At 40.9% G+C, this 16185-nt stretch overlaps 1 protein-coding gene across 5 annotated transcripts; it reads right to left on the bottom strand.

Moving 5' to 3' along the window:
- Positions 1–3711: 3711 nt before the first annotated feature.
- On the bottom strand, positions 3712–15890 carry CLEC7A (C-type lectin domain containing 7A). Of its 5 annotated transcripts, none has more exons than XM_002712883.5 (6): positions 15653–15880; positions 12979–13077; positions 11801–11938; positions 9750–9901; positions 7547–7665; positions 3712–4894 (listed from the first exon to the last, which is right to left on the bottom strand). In XM_002712883.5, the coding sequence occupies exons 1-6, from the start codon at positions 15753–15755 to the stop codon at positions 4762–4764; spliced, it is 744 nt and encodes a 247-aa protein (XP_002712929.2). In that variant the 5' UTR covers positions 15756–15880; the 3' UTR covers positions 3712–4761. The 5 variants fall into 5 exon arrangements, 4 of the variants coding, with proteins under 4 accessions (XP_002712929.2, XP_002712930.2, XP_008257869.2 ...); XR_011378991.1 differs by having other exon boundaries at positions 4277–4894; positions 7547–9573; positions 15653–15883; XM_002712884.5 differs by lacking the exon at positions 11801–11938 and having other exon boundaries at positions 15653–15890.
- Between the last annotated feature and the right edge of the window lie 295 nt (positions 15891–16185).

The following is a 16185-nucleotide window of genomic DNA, read 5'->3' on the forward strand; positions in this document are numbered from 1 at the left end:
CTCAAGACTGCTTTGGCTAGTCAAAGTCTTTTGTGGGGCCAGCACTGTGGCTTACTTGGTTAATCCTCCGCCTGTGGCGCTGGCATCCCATATGGATGCTGGTTCTAGTCCCGGTTGCTCCTCTTCCAGTCCAGCCCTCTGCTGTGGCCCGGGAAGGCAGTGGAGGATGGCCCCAGTGCTTGGGAGCCTGCACCCATGTGGGAAACCAGGAAGAAGCACCTGGCTCCTGGCATTGGATCGGCGCAGCCCCGGCCGTAGCAGCCATTTGGGGAGTGAACCAGCGGAAGGAAGACCTTTCTCTTTGTCTCTCTCCCTCACTGTCTATCTGTCAAATAAAAAAAATTATATAAAAAAGTCTTTTGTGGTTCCACGTGAATTTTAGAATTATTTTTCTTTTCTACTTCTGTGAAGAATTTCATTGGTACTTTGATAGAGATTGCACTGAATCTAGAAACACTGGTTAGTAGAGACAGTTGGATGACATGAAGTCTTTCAATCCATGAACACCACCTATCTCTCCATTTGTTTCCAATCCAATTTCTCTCATAATGCTTTCTTGTTTTCGTTGTAGAGAATTTCATCTCCTTTGTTAAGGTTATTACTAGGTATTTTTATTCCAAAGTATTAGAAATGAGATTGTTGTCTTGATTTCTTTTTCAGACGGTTTGATAGATTTTTGTTTGTTGATTTTGTATCTGGCGACTTTATTGAATTCATTTACTAGTTTTAAGACTTTCTTGGTGAAATTTTTAGGATTTTTTTAAAAAAAGGATTTACTTATTTATTTTGAAAGGCAATGTTCCAGGGCTAGGGGGAAGACAGAGAAAGAGAGAGAGCTGTTCTATCTGCTGATTCACTTTCCAAATGGCCACAATGGCTGGGGCTGGGCCAGACCAAAGCCAGGAGCCAGGAACTTCATCCAGGTCTCCCACATGGGTGGCAGGTGCCCAAGCACTTGGGCCATCTTCCGCTACTTTTCCTAGATGCATTAGCAGAGAGCTGGATTGAAAGTGGAGCAGCTGGGACTCAAAACAGCATCCAGTTGCGAAGCCAGCATAATAGGTAGTGGCTTAACCCATTGTGCCACAATGCCAGTCCCAGGATTTTTTTTTTTTTTTGACAGGCAGAGTGGATAGTAAGAGAGAGAGACAGAGAGAAAGGTCTTCCTTTGCCGTTGGTTCACCCTCCAATGGCTGCCGTGGCCGGCGTGCTGCGGCCGGCACACCGCACTGATCCGAAGGCAGGAGCCAAGTGCTTTCTCCTGGTCTCCCATGCAGGTGCAGGGCCCAAGCACTTGGGCCATCCTCCACTGCACTCCCTGGCTACAGCAGAGAGCTGGCCTGGAAGAGGAGCAACCAGGACAGAATCCGGTGCCCCGACCAGGACTAGAACCTGGTGTGCCGGCGCCGCAAGGCGGAGGATTAGCCTAGTGAGCCGCGGCGCTGGCTGGATTTTTAATATGTTGTATAAGATCATGTTATCTGTACACAGGAATAATTTGACTTCCTCTTTTCCAACTTGGATGCGTTTTATTTCTTTCTCTTGCCTAATTTCTTTGACTAGGACTCCTAGTATTGTATTGAACAAAAGTGTTGAAAATGTGCATCCTTCTCTTGTTCTAGATCTTCAGGGAAAAGCTTTCAAATTTTCTCCATTCTTTATGATATTGGTTATGGATTTGCTGTCTACGACCTTAATTGTGTTGTTCCCTTTATATCTAACTTGTTGAGAGTTTTTACTGTGAAGGAATGTTGAGCTCTGTCAAATGCTTTCAATACATCTATTGAATTGATATTTTTTGTCTTTCATTCTTTTAATGTGTAGCACTTATTAATTTGCATGTTTTTAACCATCACTGCATCCCTGGGATGAATCCCACTTGATAATGGTGGGTGAAGTTTGTAATGTGCCATTGAATTCAGTTTACTAGTATTTTGTTGAATAGTTTTACATCCATGCACAACAGGAATATTGGTCTGTAGTTATCTTTCTTTGTTGTGTCTTTGTCTAATTTTGGTATTAGGGTGGTGCTGCCCTTGTTCACTGAGTTTGGAAGAATTCTGTCTTTAACTTTTTGGAACAATGTGAGAAAAAGTTTTGGTTTTATTTCCTCTTTTAGTGTTTGGTAGAATTGGTGTTGGAGCCATCAGACTCTAGACTCTTCTTCGCTGGAGGTGGTTTTATTTATTTATTTTTTTAAAATCATTGATTGAGTCTTGGTCCTTGTTAAGATTTTCTATTTTTTTTTTAAAGATGGTCTACTTTATTAGAAGGGCACAGTTATTGAGAGAGAGAGGGAAAGACACACAGAGAAATATCTGTCCACTGGTTCACTCCCCAAATGGCTGCAATGGTTAGGGATGGGCATGGCTGAATTCAGGAGCCAGGAGCTTCATCTGGGTCTCCTATGTGCATGGCAGGGACCCAGTGCCTTAGATGCTAGATACTGCCAGGTCCTAGTCTCCCACAGTCTCTTAGCTTAAATTTTCCTTGCCCTGCTTTCATGATTGCAAATCAAGCTCTTGAGAAAATGAGCTCACGGAATAGAGGGAGTGTGCAGCCTGCCCTGCAGGGATTCCTGATCGCCACACTCAGGAGGTCATTTTTCTGTCCTGTGGATAACATCTTGATGCTCAGTCTTGTCTGAGAGGGATCTTTTCCAGGAACTCCAGGCCTGAAGCAAAAAGTGACTGGAGCCCCCTTTGCCATCATTCACATTCACTAAAGGATATGATATTGCCAACCAATAGAAGAAGGGTCACGAGCATACAGACCAATCAGGAACTCAGACAAGAGCTGAGCGTGCACATCTCAGCCCTGGGAATTAAGCTGCCCAGCTCCTTGCTCTGCGCTTTGCAATAAATTTCTACTTTCTTCTGCCACCCCATATTAGTAATTGGCTTACTGACCCAGTTTGGGGGGTTCTACAATAATTCCTACAACCAGTTTTGGGGGTGTTTGATAATATCCTTACTTGTGAAGTGAATCTATTTTCGGAAGCATATAGTTGAGTTTTGGTTTTTTTGCAGTTAACCATTCTGTCTTTTAGAAAATTTAATCTATTTACATTCAGAGTAACGATTGATAAAGAAGGACTTAGCATTTCCATTTGTTATTTGCTTTCTTGTTGGTTTTCATATGTTCTTCCTCTCTCACTGCTTTCTTTGAGTTTAAGTAGAGATTATATGCATACAGATTTATTTTCTTGAAAAAAGAAATACTAATATCACATAGTGAGGGTTCATGATAATGATCAGCACTTCAGATCCAGTTTCCTGCTAATGCACCTGGGAGACAATGGAGATGACCCAAGTACCTGGGTTCCTACTTCCTACTACCCATGTGGGAGACCCAGATGGAGTTCTTGGCTCTGGGCTTTGGCCTGGTCCAGACTAACATGGGCTGTTGCAGGTACTTGGGGAATGAGCCAATGGATACAAAGTCTCTCTCTCTCTCCCACTCTTCTATCATTCTACTTTTCAAATGAATAAATTAACAAATCTTTAAAAGAGGACAAAAATAAGCTTTGCAAAAATCTCTACCTTCTTCTCTTAGATTTAAAAACTCTTTGAGAGCCCAAATTTATGTCTCAATTCAGAATGACTGACTATATATACTCCCTCCCCAGAACCAAAATTTATCATCACTTTGGTGGAGAGGGAATGGTGATGGTCATTGTCACACAGAGGCATGTAATTTAAAAGCCAAAAATTCTTTGTAAGAACTGTTTTTATTGAGCTGATATCCACAAAACATAAAGTTAACCATTTTGATGTGAATAATTCCATGAACTTGGCAAAATTTCTGTTCACATAGTAATCAACATGTGAAGGCTGTAAATGTCTCCCTAGTTGTGTGGGGATTTCCATTGGAAATAAAAATAGCAGAAGTGGGAAAGGCTGAAAGAGAATTAGACAGATCACCACCTGAGGAAATGTAGTTCCATTGCAATAACACGTGTTTCACAACAATGACTGAGGAATTGGTGAAGATTACCAAACAGCATATCATAAAGAATCAATAATAAAACATGTTTTACATCTCCAAATATTAATTCTGCCAAATCATTTTAGCATTTTATTTACTTTTTGATGGGTAGTATGCTAAAAATGATAAGGTCTTCCTATAGGAGTAGTTTCTCTACAGTTTCACAGCATAGGATTCTACTAGTAAATAGGTCTGGCACATCCTCTGGGTTATTTAATTGATAAGTTGGAGTTGCTCCTTGCTAATGATGCTGGTGATGAAAGTAATGAAAAGCTCGAATTGTGTGAAGTTGTGTTTTTTTTTTTTTACCCTTTTAGATGCCTTCATTTACTGCTCAGAAGTATATTCTGCCTTCTGTCTTTGTCTATCTGGTATACTTCTAGAAATGAAGTCATGAAAACACAGTGTGCATCTGATGATGCCTTCTGAGGACAAAACACAAGTAAGTCAGGTAGAGCCAGAGATTGACTCCTTTGCAGTACCAAGGACTTGTGGTTTATCTAGGGAATATCAAGTCAATGGTAGAATGAAAATTCAGGCTTACCTGCCCTGACTCCATGTCCAGGATGCTAGTGACTGGAACATACTACTGGTCTACCTATGGCGTGGACAGGAGCAAAAATCACATCCTCTCCACCCTATTTCTCAGCTAATGAAAATATGATGAGCTCTCAGCCTTTTCAGCATTTGTTTTGACTTCTGATATCACTCTTTTCTGTTCTGATTTCTACTCTCCTTACTATCTCACCTACTTCTTTCCCCACCCTTTTGACCTTACAGTGACAGTTGCTTCTCACAAATACTGTATGAGGGCACATTGCAGAGTTGGTCGTACACGACTGACATGTGAATCCATACACAATTGTGAGATGAGCTTTCCCGGGTAGCTGTGCTTCTTATTTGAAACCTGTTAAAATAAAATATAGTAAGTTAATTAGAACAAACATAAGGAATCCTGCCTACTAGGTACTGAAATAAATCAGCAAGGATTCGAGGCGGAATCTGGTAGTTTCTGGAGTGCTGTTTTGAGTCCTGGATGCTCTGCTTTTGACCCGGCTCACTGCTTATTTCACCTAGGAAGGTAGTAAAAGATGGCTCACCCACTTGGGCCCCCACCACCATGAGGGAGATCAGGATGGAACTCCTGGCTCCTGGTTTCAGCCTGTCCCAGACCTAGCAGTTGTGGCCATGTGGAGAATGAACCAGCAGTTGGAAGACTGGAAGATCGATCTCTCTGTATCTGTCTCTCTCTCTCTCTTTGTCTCTCACCATCTGTATTTCTCTACCTTTCAAATTAATAAATAAAATAAATAAGAAACAATAAAAACCATAAATATGTGGGTGAATCTACATGAACATTGACTGTTTACACACACACATACACACACACACACAAACAGAGCTAGTGTTTTAAAGGGCTGTATTTTTACTTAGTTGTAAGGTATACCATCTCCTTGATCAAATAGTATGCAATAAAATTCATTTAAGCTGGGAGAATTTAATAGCAAACACTGCAAAAGCTAGAAAACAAAGAGCTCTTTTAGTGTAGGAGTAAATGAAAAATAAAATCATAAAACAGAAAAGAACATAGAAATAGGCATGTCTCAATCTTGCTATCAGGAGGAAATAGGAAAAAATATTCTTAGCTAGGTTGAAACACAAGCTGGAACCAGCATAGTTACAGAAGATGAGACCTTTGCCCAAATGCCAAAAATTTGTCATTGTTAATTGTGGGGAGCAACTGAGACTAGACTAAATTACTGGAACTAGGACTAATTCTATGCATCTGCTTCCCCACAATATGGCGCTGAGAGAGAGCAAACAACTACACAGCTGTCTCACCAGTTCGACTGATAAGCTGCAGGAGCTGATCCTGCTCCTGATTAGAGGAGAGCAGCATGCTCAGCGTGTGGGCAGCAGAGCATGGATTGGTGGAAGAGGACTATAAAGGAAGAGAGAGACAACATGCACCGAGGAATATCTGAGCAGCCCCTGAGAGAGCTGGCCAGCAGTGTGCCGCTCCTCCGCGGAAGCGGGGAAAGCGGCGGGGGTGCCGCCCCTCCGCGGAGGTGGGCGGGGGGGCCGGCAGCTAACCCGGGACGGCGTCGTTCCTCCGTGAGTGAGGGCATGGCAGCTAACCCGGGAAGGGCCGGGAAAAGAGAACAGCTCAGGGTCTGGTGTTGTTCCTCCGTGAATGGGGGAGCGACAGTTAATCTATCAGGAGGGCAATGTGGAGGGTGGCCCTGGGCATTCAGTGGAATCCTTTAGCTATATGGTGTGTAGACGCTCCAGTTCCACCTAGAGATGCAAATCACCTACCTGAGAAAACTTGTTGGACCATAGGAAACCCACCCTAATTTAGAAAATACTGCAGTTACAAGTATGCTTCTTGGATTCTAGTCCTATTTCAACAGACCTGCTGTTCTCTTGCAAGCACATGGCAATAGTCACCTTCACTAAGAAAGGACTGCTGCTACAGTATATCCTCAGGTAGTTAGCCCTACCTGTGTTTCTTGTCTGCTGCTTCCTTGCAGTGTGCTCCATAGATCTAGCTCTGCACACACACACACCCCACCACACATGCACTCACTCACACTCACACACCACAAAAATTCCATCACACAGTATTTCTCTGATCATCACAAAGCAGGTAAACCTGAAACCTAAAACAAAGAGAAAACTAAAAAATGCTCACATGTTTGTAAATTCAGAAATGGACTCCCAGGCAACTCATGGGAAGTCAGAAACACACAGTGGAAGTCAGAAAGTATTCTGAACTAAATGACTGTGGAAATCTATTAGAATGATAGCCTTCACTGCATGCACTTGAGAACAAGAAGAGCTGAAGTTCATGAGTTAACCATCCAATATGGGAAGTTAAGGTCAAATAGCAAATTCAACACAAAGAACTTAAAAGAAGTAACAGGAACATACAAGGAAGATATAATTTGATATTCTGATTTAAAAAGAAAATACATGACAATTACAGTGAGGAAGGTTTCAATACACACTGAGGAAGATTAATAAGTTGAAAATAATTAAATGAGCTATGTGGTTGTTTTTTAACTTGATAATAGTGTATATCACATACTTACTATACGCAAGACACTGTACTAAATGATTTTATTTTATCCCCTTTGTCTCACAGTCTTATGAGTTCCATGCTCATTGAAAGATAAGGAAAGGAAAGTGTCACACAGCCAGTGAGAGGGCTCGTCACTAACTCAGCTGAGGCCTGACTTGGAAACCCCTGCTCTTAGTCACAGTGGTGTGCTGAGTGACAGTGACTGCTCCTTGGCTGGGCAACTTCAAACAGATGCCATGTGTCCTGCTGCAAAGAAATTAATGGGACCGCTCTGTGGATAGCACTGGCTGGCCTCGCAGCTCCTTCTGACCCGAGTCCTCCTCCCACCTTTTCTTTTCCTCCCCAGCTCACTCTTTCTCACTGCGTATTTTTCTTTCTCTCTCTTTCTCACACACAGCTACCAAACCAGGTTCTTAAATGCTTGACGTTCTTTGGTCTCTTTGAGGAAAAGGATGACGCTTCTGAGATACTTACAAGTTAGAAGAGAATGTTGATCCATCCTCCCAGAGCCATGGGCTCCCACTCTGGGAACGAGACAGCCCTATCCAAAATGAATGAATGGGTTGGAAAGACATTTCTCTTTCTATAAATTCCTGTAGTGAAACAGAATTGATTACAAACACACATCATGGGGACAGATAGATAGGTAGCTAGATGATAGACTTATAGATGTTAAGAAAAACATTAGGGACTGATGCTGTGGCGGAGTGGGTGAAGCCGCTGCCTGTGATGCCAGCATCCCATACGGGCTCTGGTTTGTGTCTGGCTGCTCCACTTCCAATCCAGCTCCCTGCTAATGTGCTTGGGAAAAGCAGCAGAAGATGGCCCTAGAGCTTGGGCACTTGCCACTCATGTGGGAGACCTGGAGGAAGCTCCTGGCTCCTGGCTTTGGTCTGGCTCAGCTCTGGCCATTGGGGCCATTTGGGGAGTGAAACAGCAAATGGAGGATATCACTCTGTCTCTCTCTCTATATATATATGCTTAATTCTTGACTTTCAAGTGAATAAAATAAATTTGTAAATAAAAAGAAGCAAGGAAGATTAAATCACTTTGGTGATGGAGATGTGCATAAACTGACAACCATGCTGAGAGGGGCTCTTTCTTGAATGTTTCGCAAGGCCTATTTCATTTCTTTAGAGTAATTATCATTCAATTTCCAATATAGAATAGGTTCATAATGTCAATGTATTGCCTTCATTCAAGCCAAACTTGACAAAATCCATGGGTGATAAGCTCTCAATGTGGCTTTCATGGACGATAGGCTACTATCTTCTCAAGTTGAAAATCTAGATTGATACTGTGTTCATCAAGAAATGTTTCTTAGCATTGGATAACAACTTCAAAATAATTTAGACTCTCTAAATGTTTTAGTAAAAAGCAGTCTGAGATTCCATGAAAGTAACTGAATTGTTGACAAGTACAGGACAATTTATTGTCAATTGCAAAGTGCTCTAAAAGCAGACAGCCTTCTAGTACAACATTCTTCCTTGGCCATATACCCACTTTCATTAATTTTAACGTGAAATGCAACTGTTGGGCAAGATAGTACAGAACCAGAAGATTGAGCATAATGAAGCTAGATGGAGAAGTTATAAATTAGATTTTGAGTGTAAATTGTTACCTGACCATATCCTTTGTCATAATTTATCTGTGTTTTGCCTTTTGTTCATCATAAACTGAGAGACTCATTTAAAGATTTATTTATTTATTTGAAAGTCAGGGTTACACAGAGAGAGGAGAGGAAGAGAGCGAGAGCGAGAGCAAGAGAGAGAGAGAGAGAATCTTTCATCTACTGGTTCATTCCCCAGATGCCCACAACAGCCAAGGCTGGACCAGGCCAAAGCCAGGAAACAGGAGCTCCATTGGGATCTCCCATGTGGGTGGCAGGGATCCAAAGTTCTTGCGTCACCATCTTCTGCCTTCCCAGACACAATAAGGAAGCTGGATGGAAAGCAGAGGCAGGACTTCGTCCCAGGCACTGCTATATGGGATGTCCGTGTCCAAAGCAGTGGCTTGACCTTCTGTGCCAAAACACCTGCTCCAGCTTCTATTTTTCTTGGCAATTATTATGGCAAAGGGTAGAATTTTCTCTTTTACTCCACCAAATTTAAAAATTGACAGTGTAAATCTACTAAAATGGGTAGTGATTTGGTTACAATAATCATGCAAACATAGGGTGTGTTTGAAATGGATTTGTTTTAAAGTGAAATGTGGTTATTTAAAAAATTAATTAAGGGGCCAGTGTTGTGGCATGGCTGGTAAAGCCACCACCTGTGATGCCAGTATCCCATATGGATGCTGGTTTGAGTCCCGACTGCTCCACTTCTGATCCAGCTCTCTGCTATGACCTGGGAAAGCAGTTAAAGATGGCCCAAGTCCTTAGGCCCCTGGAAGAAGACCTGGAAGAAGCTCCTGGCTTCGGATTGGCCCAGCTCCAGATGTTTCAGCCATTTGGGGAGTGAACCAGTGGATGGAGGATCTCTTTGTCTCTGTAACTCTGCCTTTCAAATAAATAAATAAATAAATAAATCTTTGAAAAATTAATTAAACATAAAAGCATATACTATGCACTTTACATGCTTAATGCATGCTACTAGTGTGATAATAAAGAAATTAAAAATGACTTTCTCTCAGGGAAAATTGTTAACAGGGAGTTAAACCTGAGATCTACACTTACCAGTTCTTCTGAGCTGTCTATCTTCAGGAGATGAGAGGCCAGTTGAGAGCATTGTCTTTTACTTCCATTCCAGGTATCTAGTGATGTTCTAAATAGATAACAGCTTGTCTCATGCATGATCCAATTAGGGGGACAAGAGCTGGAAAAGAAGCCTGGAAATAAGCGATAGAGACTATGAGTTTCATAGCACATCAGCTCGCTGTCCTAGTGTAAGCATCATTTCTCTCTCTCTCTGTTTTTAGTTTTATTTGAAAGGCAGAGCTACACAGAGAGAGCTCTTTCATCTGCTGGTTCGCTCTGGAAATGGCTGCAATGGCAGCCTGGGTCTCCCACATGGATGCAGTGCCTAAGCACTTGGGCCATCTTATGCTGCTTTCCCAAGTGTATTAACAGGGAGTTGCACTGAAAGTGCAGCAGCTGGGAATGGAACCATTTCAAGTCCAACTATAGGGATATGATTTTACAGAAGAGAATGCATTCAAATTCCACCATTCATTTAAAACTTAAAAATTAATTAGACAAAGGTTTAGACAGCAACCTATCCTTTCCTTTTTGATTTGTGTTCCACTCCTTCAAATTCAACCAAGGACTCTCTATAACTCCCTAAAGTAAACCCACTCAAAGTCAATCATTGGGGCACACCCTAAGTTCATACTACTTAACATATTTTATGGTATGAGATCCATTTCAAAAATGTGACTTTCCAAATTAGAAAACTTGAACAGTAATTATTCACATTATAGAATATATTGATTATATTTATTAAATTGTTGATAAAAATAGGCATTGCAGGTACAAAGATGAAAAAATGAAATGGAAATATTAAATCATAGTCAATTATGATGAAATTAAGGTAAAGATAAACTGTATATGAAATTTAAGAGGGGTGAGCATTTTAGCACAGCAGTTAGGATGTGGCTTGGGAAGCCCGTATTGGAGGGACTGGGTTCAAGTCCTGGTTCTACTTCCAATTGCAGCTTTCTGCTAATGCATACCCTGGGAAATAGCAGTGATGGTTTAAGCAGTTAGATCCCTGCCATTCACATTGGAAACTAGGATTGAGGTCCTGGCTCCTTCTTTTGGCTTTGCTCAGCCCTAGCTGTTGGGGACATTTGGAGAGTGAACCAGCAGATGAAAGATATCTCTCTCTCTGCCTTTCAAATAAAATGAAAGCAATAAGTTAAATTAATTTATATATAAAAAATAAAAACATCATCAGCATCACCATCAGCATGCACCATTGGCATCCCATTTGGGCACCAGTTGTAGTCCCATCTGCTTCACTTTCAATCCAGCTTCCTGCTAATGCACCTTGGAAAGCAGATGAAGGTGGTCCAAGTGTTTGGGCCCCTGCAGCCATGTGGGAGACTCAGAGGAAGCACCTGGCTCTTTGCTTCAGCCTATCCCAGCCCTAGTCATTGCAGCCATTTGGGGAGTGAACCATTGATTTCTCTCTGCCTGTCCCACTCCCTCTCTGTGGCTCTGACTTTCAAATAAATAAATAAATATTTAATAATAAAAAACAAGTAATTAAATTGTATGATCAAAGGAAAATTTAACCAGAGTTTTTGGGAATTTTTATATTAGTTGTATCTCCTCTTTATGTTTTTAATTTAGCTTTTTAAATCTTGGCAATATTTACTCCTCTTTCCTTTTCCTACACTATTCTTCCTTTCTAATGTTTTATTTCCTAGTTTAATTATACCACTAAAAATAGCAGTTTGTTAAAGGGAGAGAACATTTTTATTTCCTTTATATCAAGTTATATAATCTCCTGTAGTTCTATTCATACAGTCAATAAATCAATTACCAATCTGGGGGGAAAATCCAGCTTAAAACTGTCCGGTTATATGCACGGGTGTTTACAATACCACTTTTTTCATGTTTGACAGGGACACATTGTTCTAAAATATATTGATAAATGTGTTTGCCTTGAACACACAGGCATTGGATATAAGCGTATTCTCTTAATCACCTTACCCCGGGACTTGGAACCAAGAATTAACCATCTTGAACCAAGGAATCCCTGAAGCCTTTAATTCTGCCCTTGCCTGTGGTTTTGAGGGCCGTGGTAGGAGCCACATTCTCTTCTAAAGATGATTTTGTGGGTTGATTGTGGTTCTCTCTACTTCTTGATGGAAAGTTGTCATTCTTCAAAGGTTGGCTCCCTGAATTGGATCTCTGAAAAGCTTCATATACCAACAACAATAATAGTGACAAAAAAGTCATCCTGCTATGTTTGAAAACTAAAATTCCCAAACCCACGTGTTATTGAAACATAAAGAGCTACAATCTTGATAAATGATAAATAGATGATTTATTGTTGGTGGAGAGGTAAGGATGATAGATGATAATAAATAATAGATTGATAGATGAAATAGGTAGAAAGAAAGAAATAACTTCCAAAAAAAGAATTGCGGTGAAAAACAGAAAAAATAATCGGGTAGAGGAGAAAGAGAATGAAGGGAGCAGTAGGAGACAAATGACAAAGAGTCAGTTGGCACTATGAGAGATTTGAAATAGTAATTCTTTTAGTTTTTTTCCTATTTAAAAATGGGAGCTGCCCCTTGAGCACCTGTGTAGTACCTACGATACCTTAAGTACAAGGAACTGTTTGACTAATTAAGTAAACTCCTAAAGACTCTCTAAGCACAATTATTATTATTGAGAGATATAAAAATATAGGGAAATGCATTTATCCATCACAAAATACATACTTAGTACTTGGTAAGTGCAAAACACTTCCTGGCATATTAGAGGGGTTTATATTAAAGGTCAGATATAAAACAATTTCCACAAATGTTGAGATTCATAAAAGTAGTACATGGTCCCTTTAGTGAATTCATTTCATTTGGGAGATAGTATCATGTTGTACTTCCTTCTCCAGTCTCCAGGGTTTCCTTCTATCAGTTCAGCCTTCAAATATCACAGCTTTGAAACCAGCTATTCAACAGTAACACAGCAGAGTAATTAAGAATATAAGGTTTTTTAGACGGATAATCTGAGTGTCGAATCATGATCCCATCACTAACTTAAGACCCTGGAAAACGAGAGAACACTCCCAGTCTCTCACGTCCCTTATATGTAAAATGAGGCTTAAAAGCACTAACTGAATAGGTTTACTATACATATTAAATTAGATTATGCACATCAAGTCCTAAAAAGATTGCCTGGTACATGTGAAATGCATGTGAAATGTCTGTTGTTAATCTCTCCAACCAGTACTCACCCAGGGCACTCAGGACCACAGCTACCACCAGTATTACCAAGCACAGGACTCCCAAAGTCACAGCCACGAGACGCCAAGGAGGAGACACAGTACGGGTTCCTGAAGAGCCACCAGGAGCAGAAATTGAATGGAGACCAGGATGAGGGATCGTGGAGAACTTGAATTCCATTGTCATTACAATCTGGCAAATTCTAAAGTGAATCATTCATCATTGGTGCCTGGATAACCTCGCCATTCAGAATTAATGGAGTTTTCCCCTACTCTTAGGATACCTCTTCTTTGGCTGCTGTAGCTGTAGCTTCAGCATAGGCAGAACAGCTTACACTCCTGGTCTCAGAACCACGTGAACATTCTTGAGTCCTGACACTCCTACGGTCTCTGATACCCCCCTTCATTTTTGGAGGAGACATCTTAAAGTAGAAGAAATAGCATTGGTTACTAAGGATAACCTCCCCTCTTGACTTATTCGGTGCATGACTTTGGTCAAGTTACTTCCTCTGTTTTTGTTTTTCATTTTTCTTTGTGACACTGGGGTTCTAATACCTCCAAGGATTATTGTGGGAATTAAGTGAACTAACACGAAAAAGCATCCCACTTAGAGATGACCAGCACATTATAGGTCACTCACTGTCCACTGATATGCATAAACACACACATACCTGGATACCACCTCCCTCAACCAACTTTTCTTTCTGGAAACCCCAGCAGGTTGCCCAAGAAAAAATTGCTTAATTGGTGGTAAGAGGAAAACAATTATGCAATGTGAAGAAGAAAGCAGAAGTCTCATTCTGATGTCAAGACATGTGAATGTTTCCCTTGAAGACAACAGGGAACTGATGTTGTATTAACATTTCCACAGCAAGAGTATATCTCTGCCTTTCACTGAGAATAAACAGGAAGAGCATTTCACGGAATTGTCAAGGAGAATCATAGAGGAGACAAAAATCACTCGTTTGATAAAGAGATCCCTGGTTCCTTTCTCCATATTTCATTCCATTTACATTTTAAGTCTCATATCCAGTTAATGATGACTTTTTGTCTAATATGTTTCCTTCACCAGAATGCCATGAACTCCCTTTAAAAAGAAACATGCAAACCAATCTCTTACCACAAAAGGCATGTCAGATTCAGACTTTTAAACCCCATGACTGGAGTGGATGTTTGGCATAGTGAGTAAGTTACAGCTTGGGAAAACCTTATCCCACATTAGAGTGTCTGAGTTCAAGACCTGGCTCTGCCTTCAGTTCCAGCTTCCCACAAATACACACCCTAGGAAGCAGCAGGTGACGGCTCAAGTGCTTGGGTTCTTGCCACTCATGTGGGAGGCTTGGTTTGAGTTCTGATCTCCTGGCTTTGGCCTGACCCAGCTTTGGCTATTGTAGGCATTTTTGGAGTAAGCCTGCAGAAGGGAGACCCGTTTCTGTCTCTGTCTCTCTCTGGCTTTCAAATAAATTTAAAAAATTTTAAAAAGCAGGAAAAAGAAATAAACTCTTTGACTTCTGATTTCCATTTGGTCTCTACAAGAAGATTATCATTTTACTGTTTTTGTCATCTGTCTCCCATCTTTTCATTCTTTTTCTAAAGAAGTTTTTTTTAAAAATTTATTTATTTTATTTATTGTAGAGGCAGAGAAACCATCTGCTGGTTCATTCCCCAAATGCACTTAACGGCCAGAGCTGGGCCAGGCTGAAGCTGGGATGTGGAAATTCAATCTGGGTCTCCGTCATGGGCGATGGGGACCCCGCTCCTGGAGTCTTACTTGCTGCCTTCTGGTGTGCACACCAGCAGGAAGCTGGTATCAGGAGCAGAGCTGAGGTCCAAATCCCAGCGTCTTAGACTCTAGGAATGTGGGCACCCTGATATCTTAAACAGTAGGCCAAATGCCTACTCTTATCATTCTTCTCTTTCTTGTCTTTCCTGATGTTGATACACACAAGTTTCCTTGACCTCCAGTCTATGATCTATTCCCTTCTATCAAACAAGCAACAAGTCACCCTTATTGAAACCCCATTCATGGGGTCAGCACTGTGCCGTAGCTGGTAACACTGCCACTTGCAGTGCCGGCATCCCATATAGCACCAGTTCGAGTCTTGGCTGCTCTGCTTCTGATCCAGCTCTCTGTTACGGCCTGGGAAAACAGCAGAAACTGGCCCAAAGCCTTGGGCCCCTGCACCCATGTGGGAGTCCTGGAAGAAGCTTCCGGTTCCTGGCTCCTGCCTTCAGATAGGTGCAGCTCCAGCCATTGCAACCATTTAGGGAGTGAATCAGCAGATGAAAGACTTCTCTCTCTCTACCTACTTCTGTCTCTCTGTAACTCTGCCTTTCAAGTAAATAAATCAATCTTAAAAAACAGATGCAAAAACAATATACAAAAACAAAAGAAGAAATCCCTTCATACTTATTGCTAACTCTTCAGAGAGGAAGTGGCAATTTCTATAAAACAGAGAAACTGTATTTTCTGCCATCATACATAATTAATTTAAGTACTAACAATTAGTTACTCAATAGCTTAGGCTTAACAATTAGTTAATAGTAAAGGCTTAGTACAAATCCAAGTTATCTTCTGTAATTTCTAAAAATCTTTAAGTAAATCTAACAAGTTGTATCTACAATTTTTTCCACTTAAGTATTTAATTGTGAATGAGAGTGCTGAAGTCAGAAAAAAAAATAATACCTTTCTCTGATAACACACGTGTTCTGGTGGTGACTCGAGAGTTGAAGACTAATTGAGTATATCCATCTTCATCTACATTTTCTAAACCAGAATGAAACTCCATCGTTCTATAGAGTCCCAGGATAGACGCAGCATTTGAGAGCGCCTTTCCTTCTCCTAGGTTGACTGCCTGTGGACAAAAGAGGATCTAAGAGTTGAATCATGTGGGATAGGCATGTTGACTGAGCTTTAAGAAGCTGAGCTTAAGCAGCCCAACGACGACAGATACCCAAAAGCAGGAAATGAAAACTGTGCTGTGGTAATTTCCTATCCTTACCTTTAGATCCTGTTTCTGAGACTGTAGACTCTTAAGAAAATCAAAAGGCTGAAAAGTACACAGATTGAAGTTTCAGATCATATACAGGAAAAAGGCGTGGATTAATGTCTTATGGTGCCTTTGTTACTTGCACAACTGAATTTGACATCATTAATTGATGTAGCCTATTAAAGCATTTGGGTGCCTTGAGTTTATCCCCACTTTGCTCTAACTATTT

This window comes from Oryctolagus cuniculus, chromosome 9 (genome assembly GCF_964237555.1).
Source record: "Oryctolagus cuniculus chromosome 9, mOryCun1.1, whole genome shotgun sequence".
NCBI classification, from domain to species: domain Eukaryota; kingdom Metazoa; phylum Chordata; class Mammalia; order Lagomorpha; family Leporidae; genus Oryctolagus; species Oryctolagus cuniculus.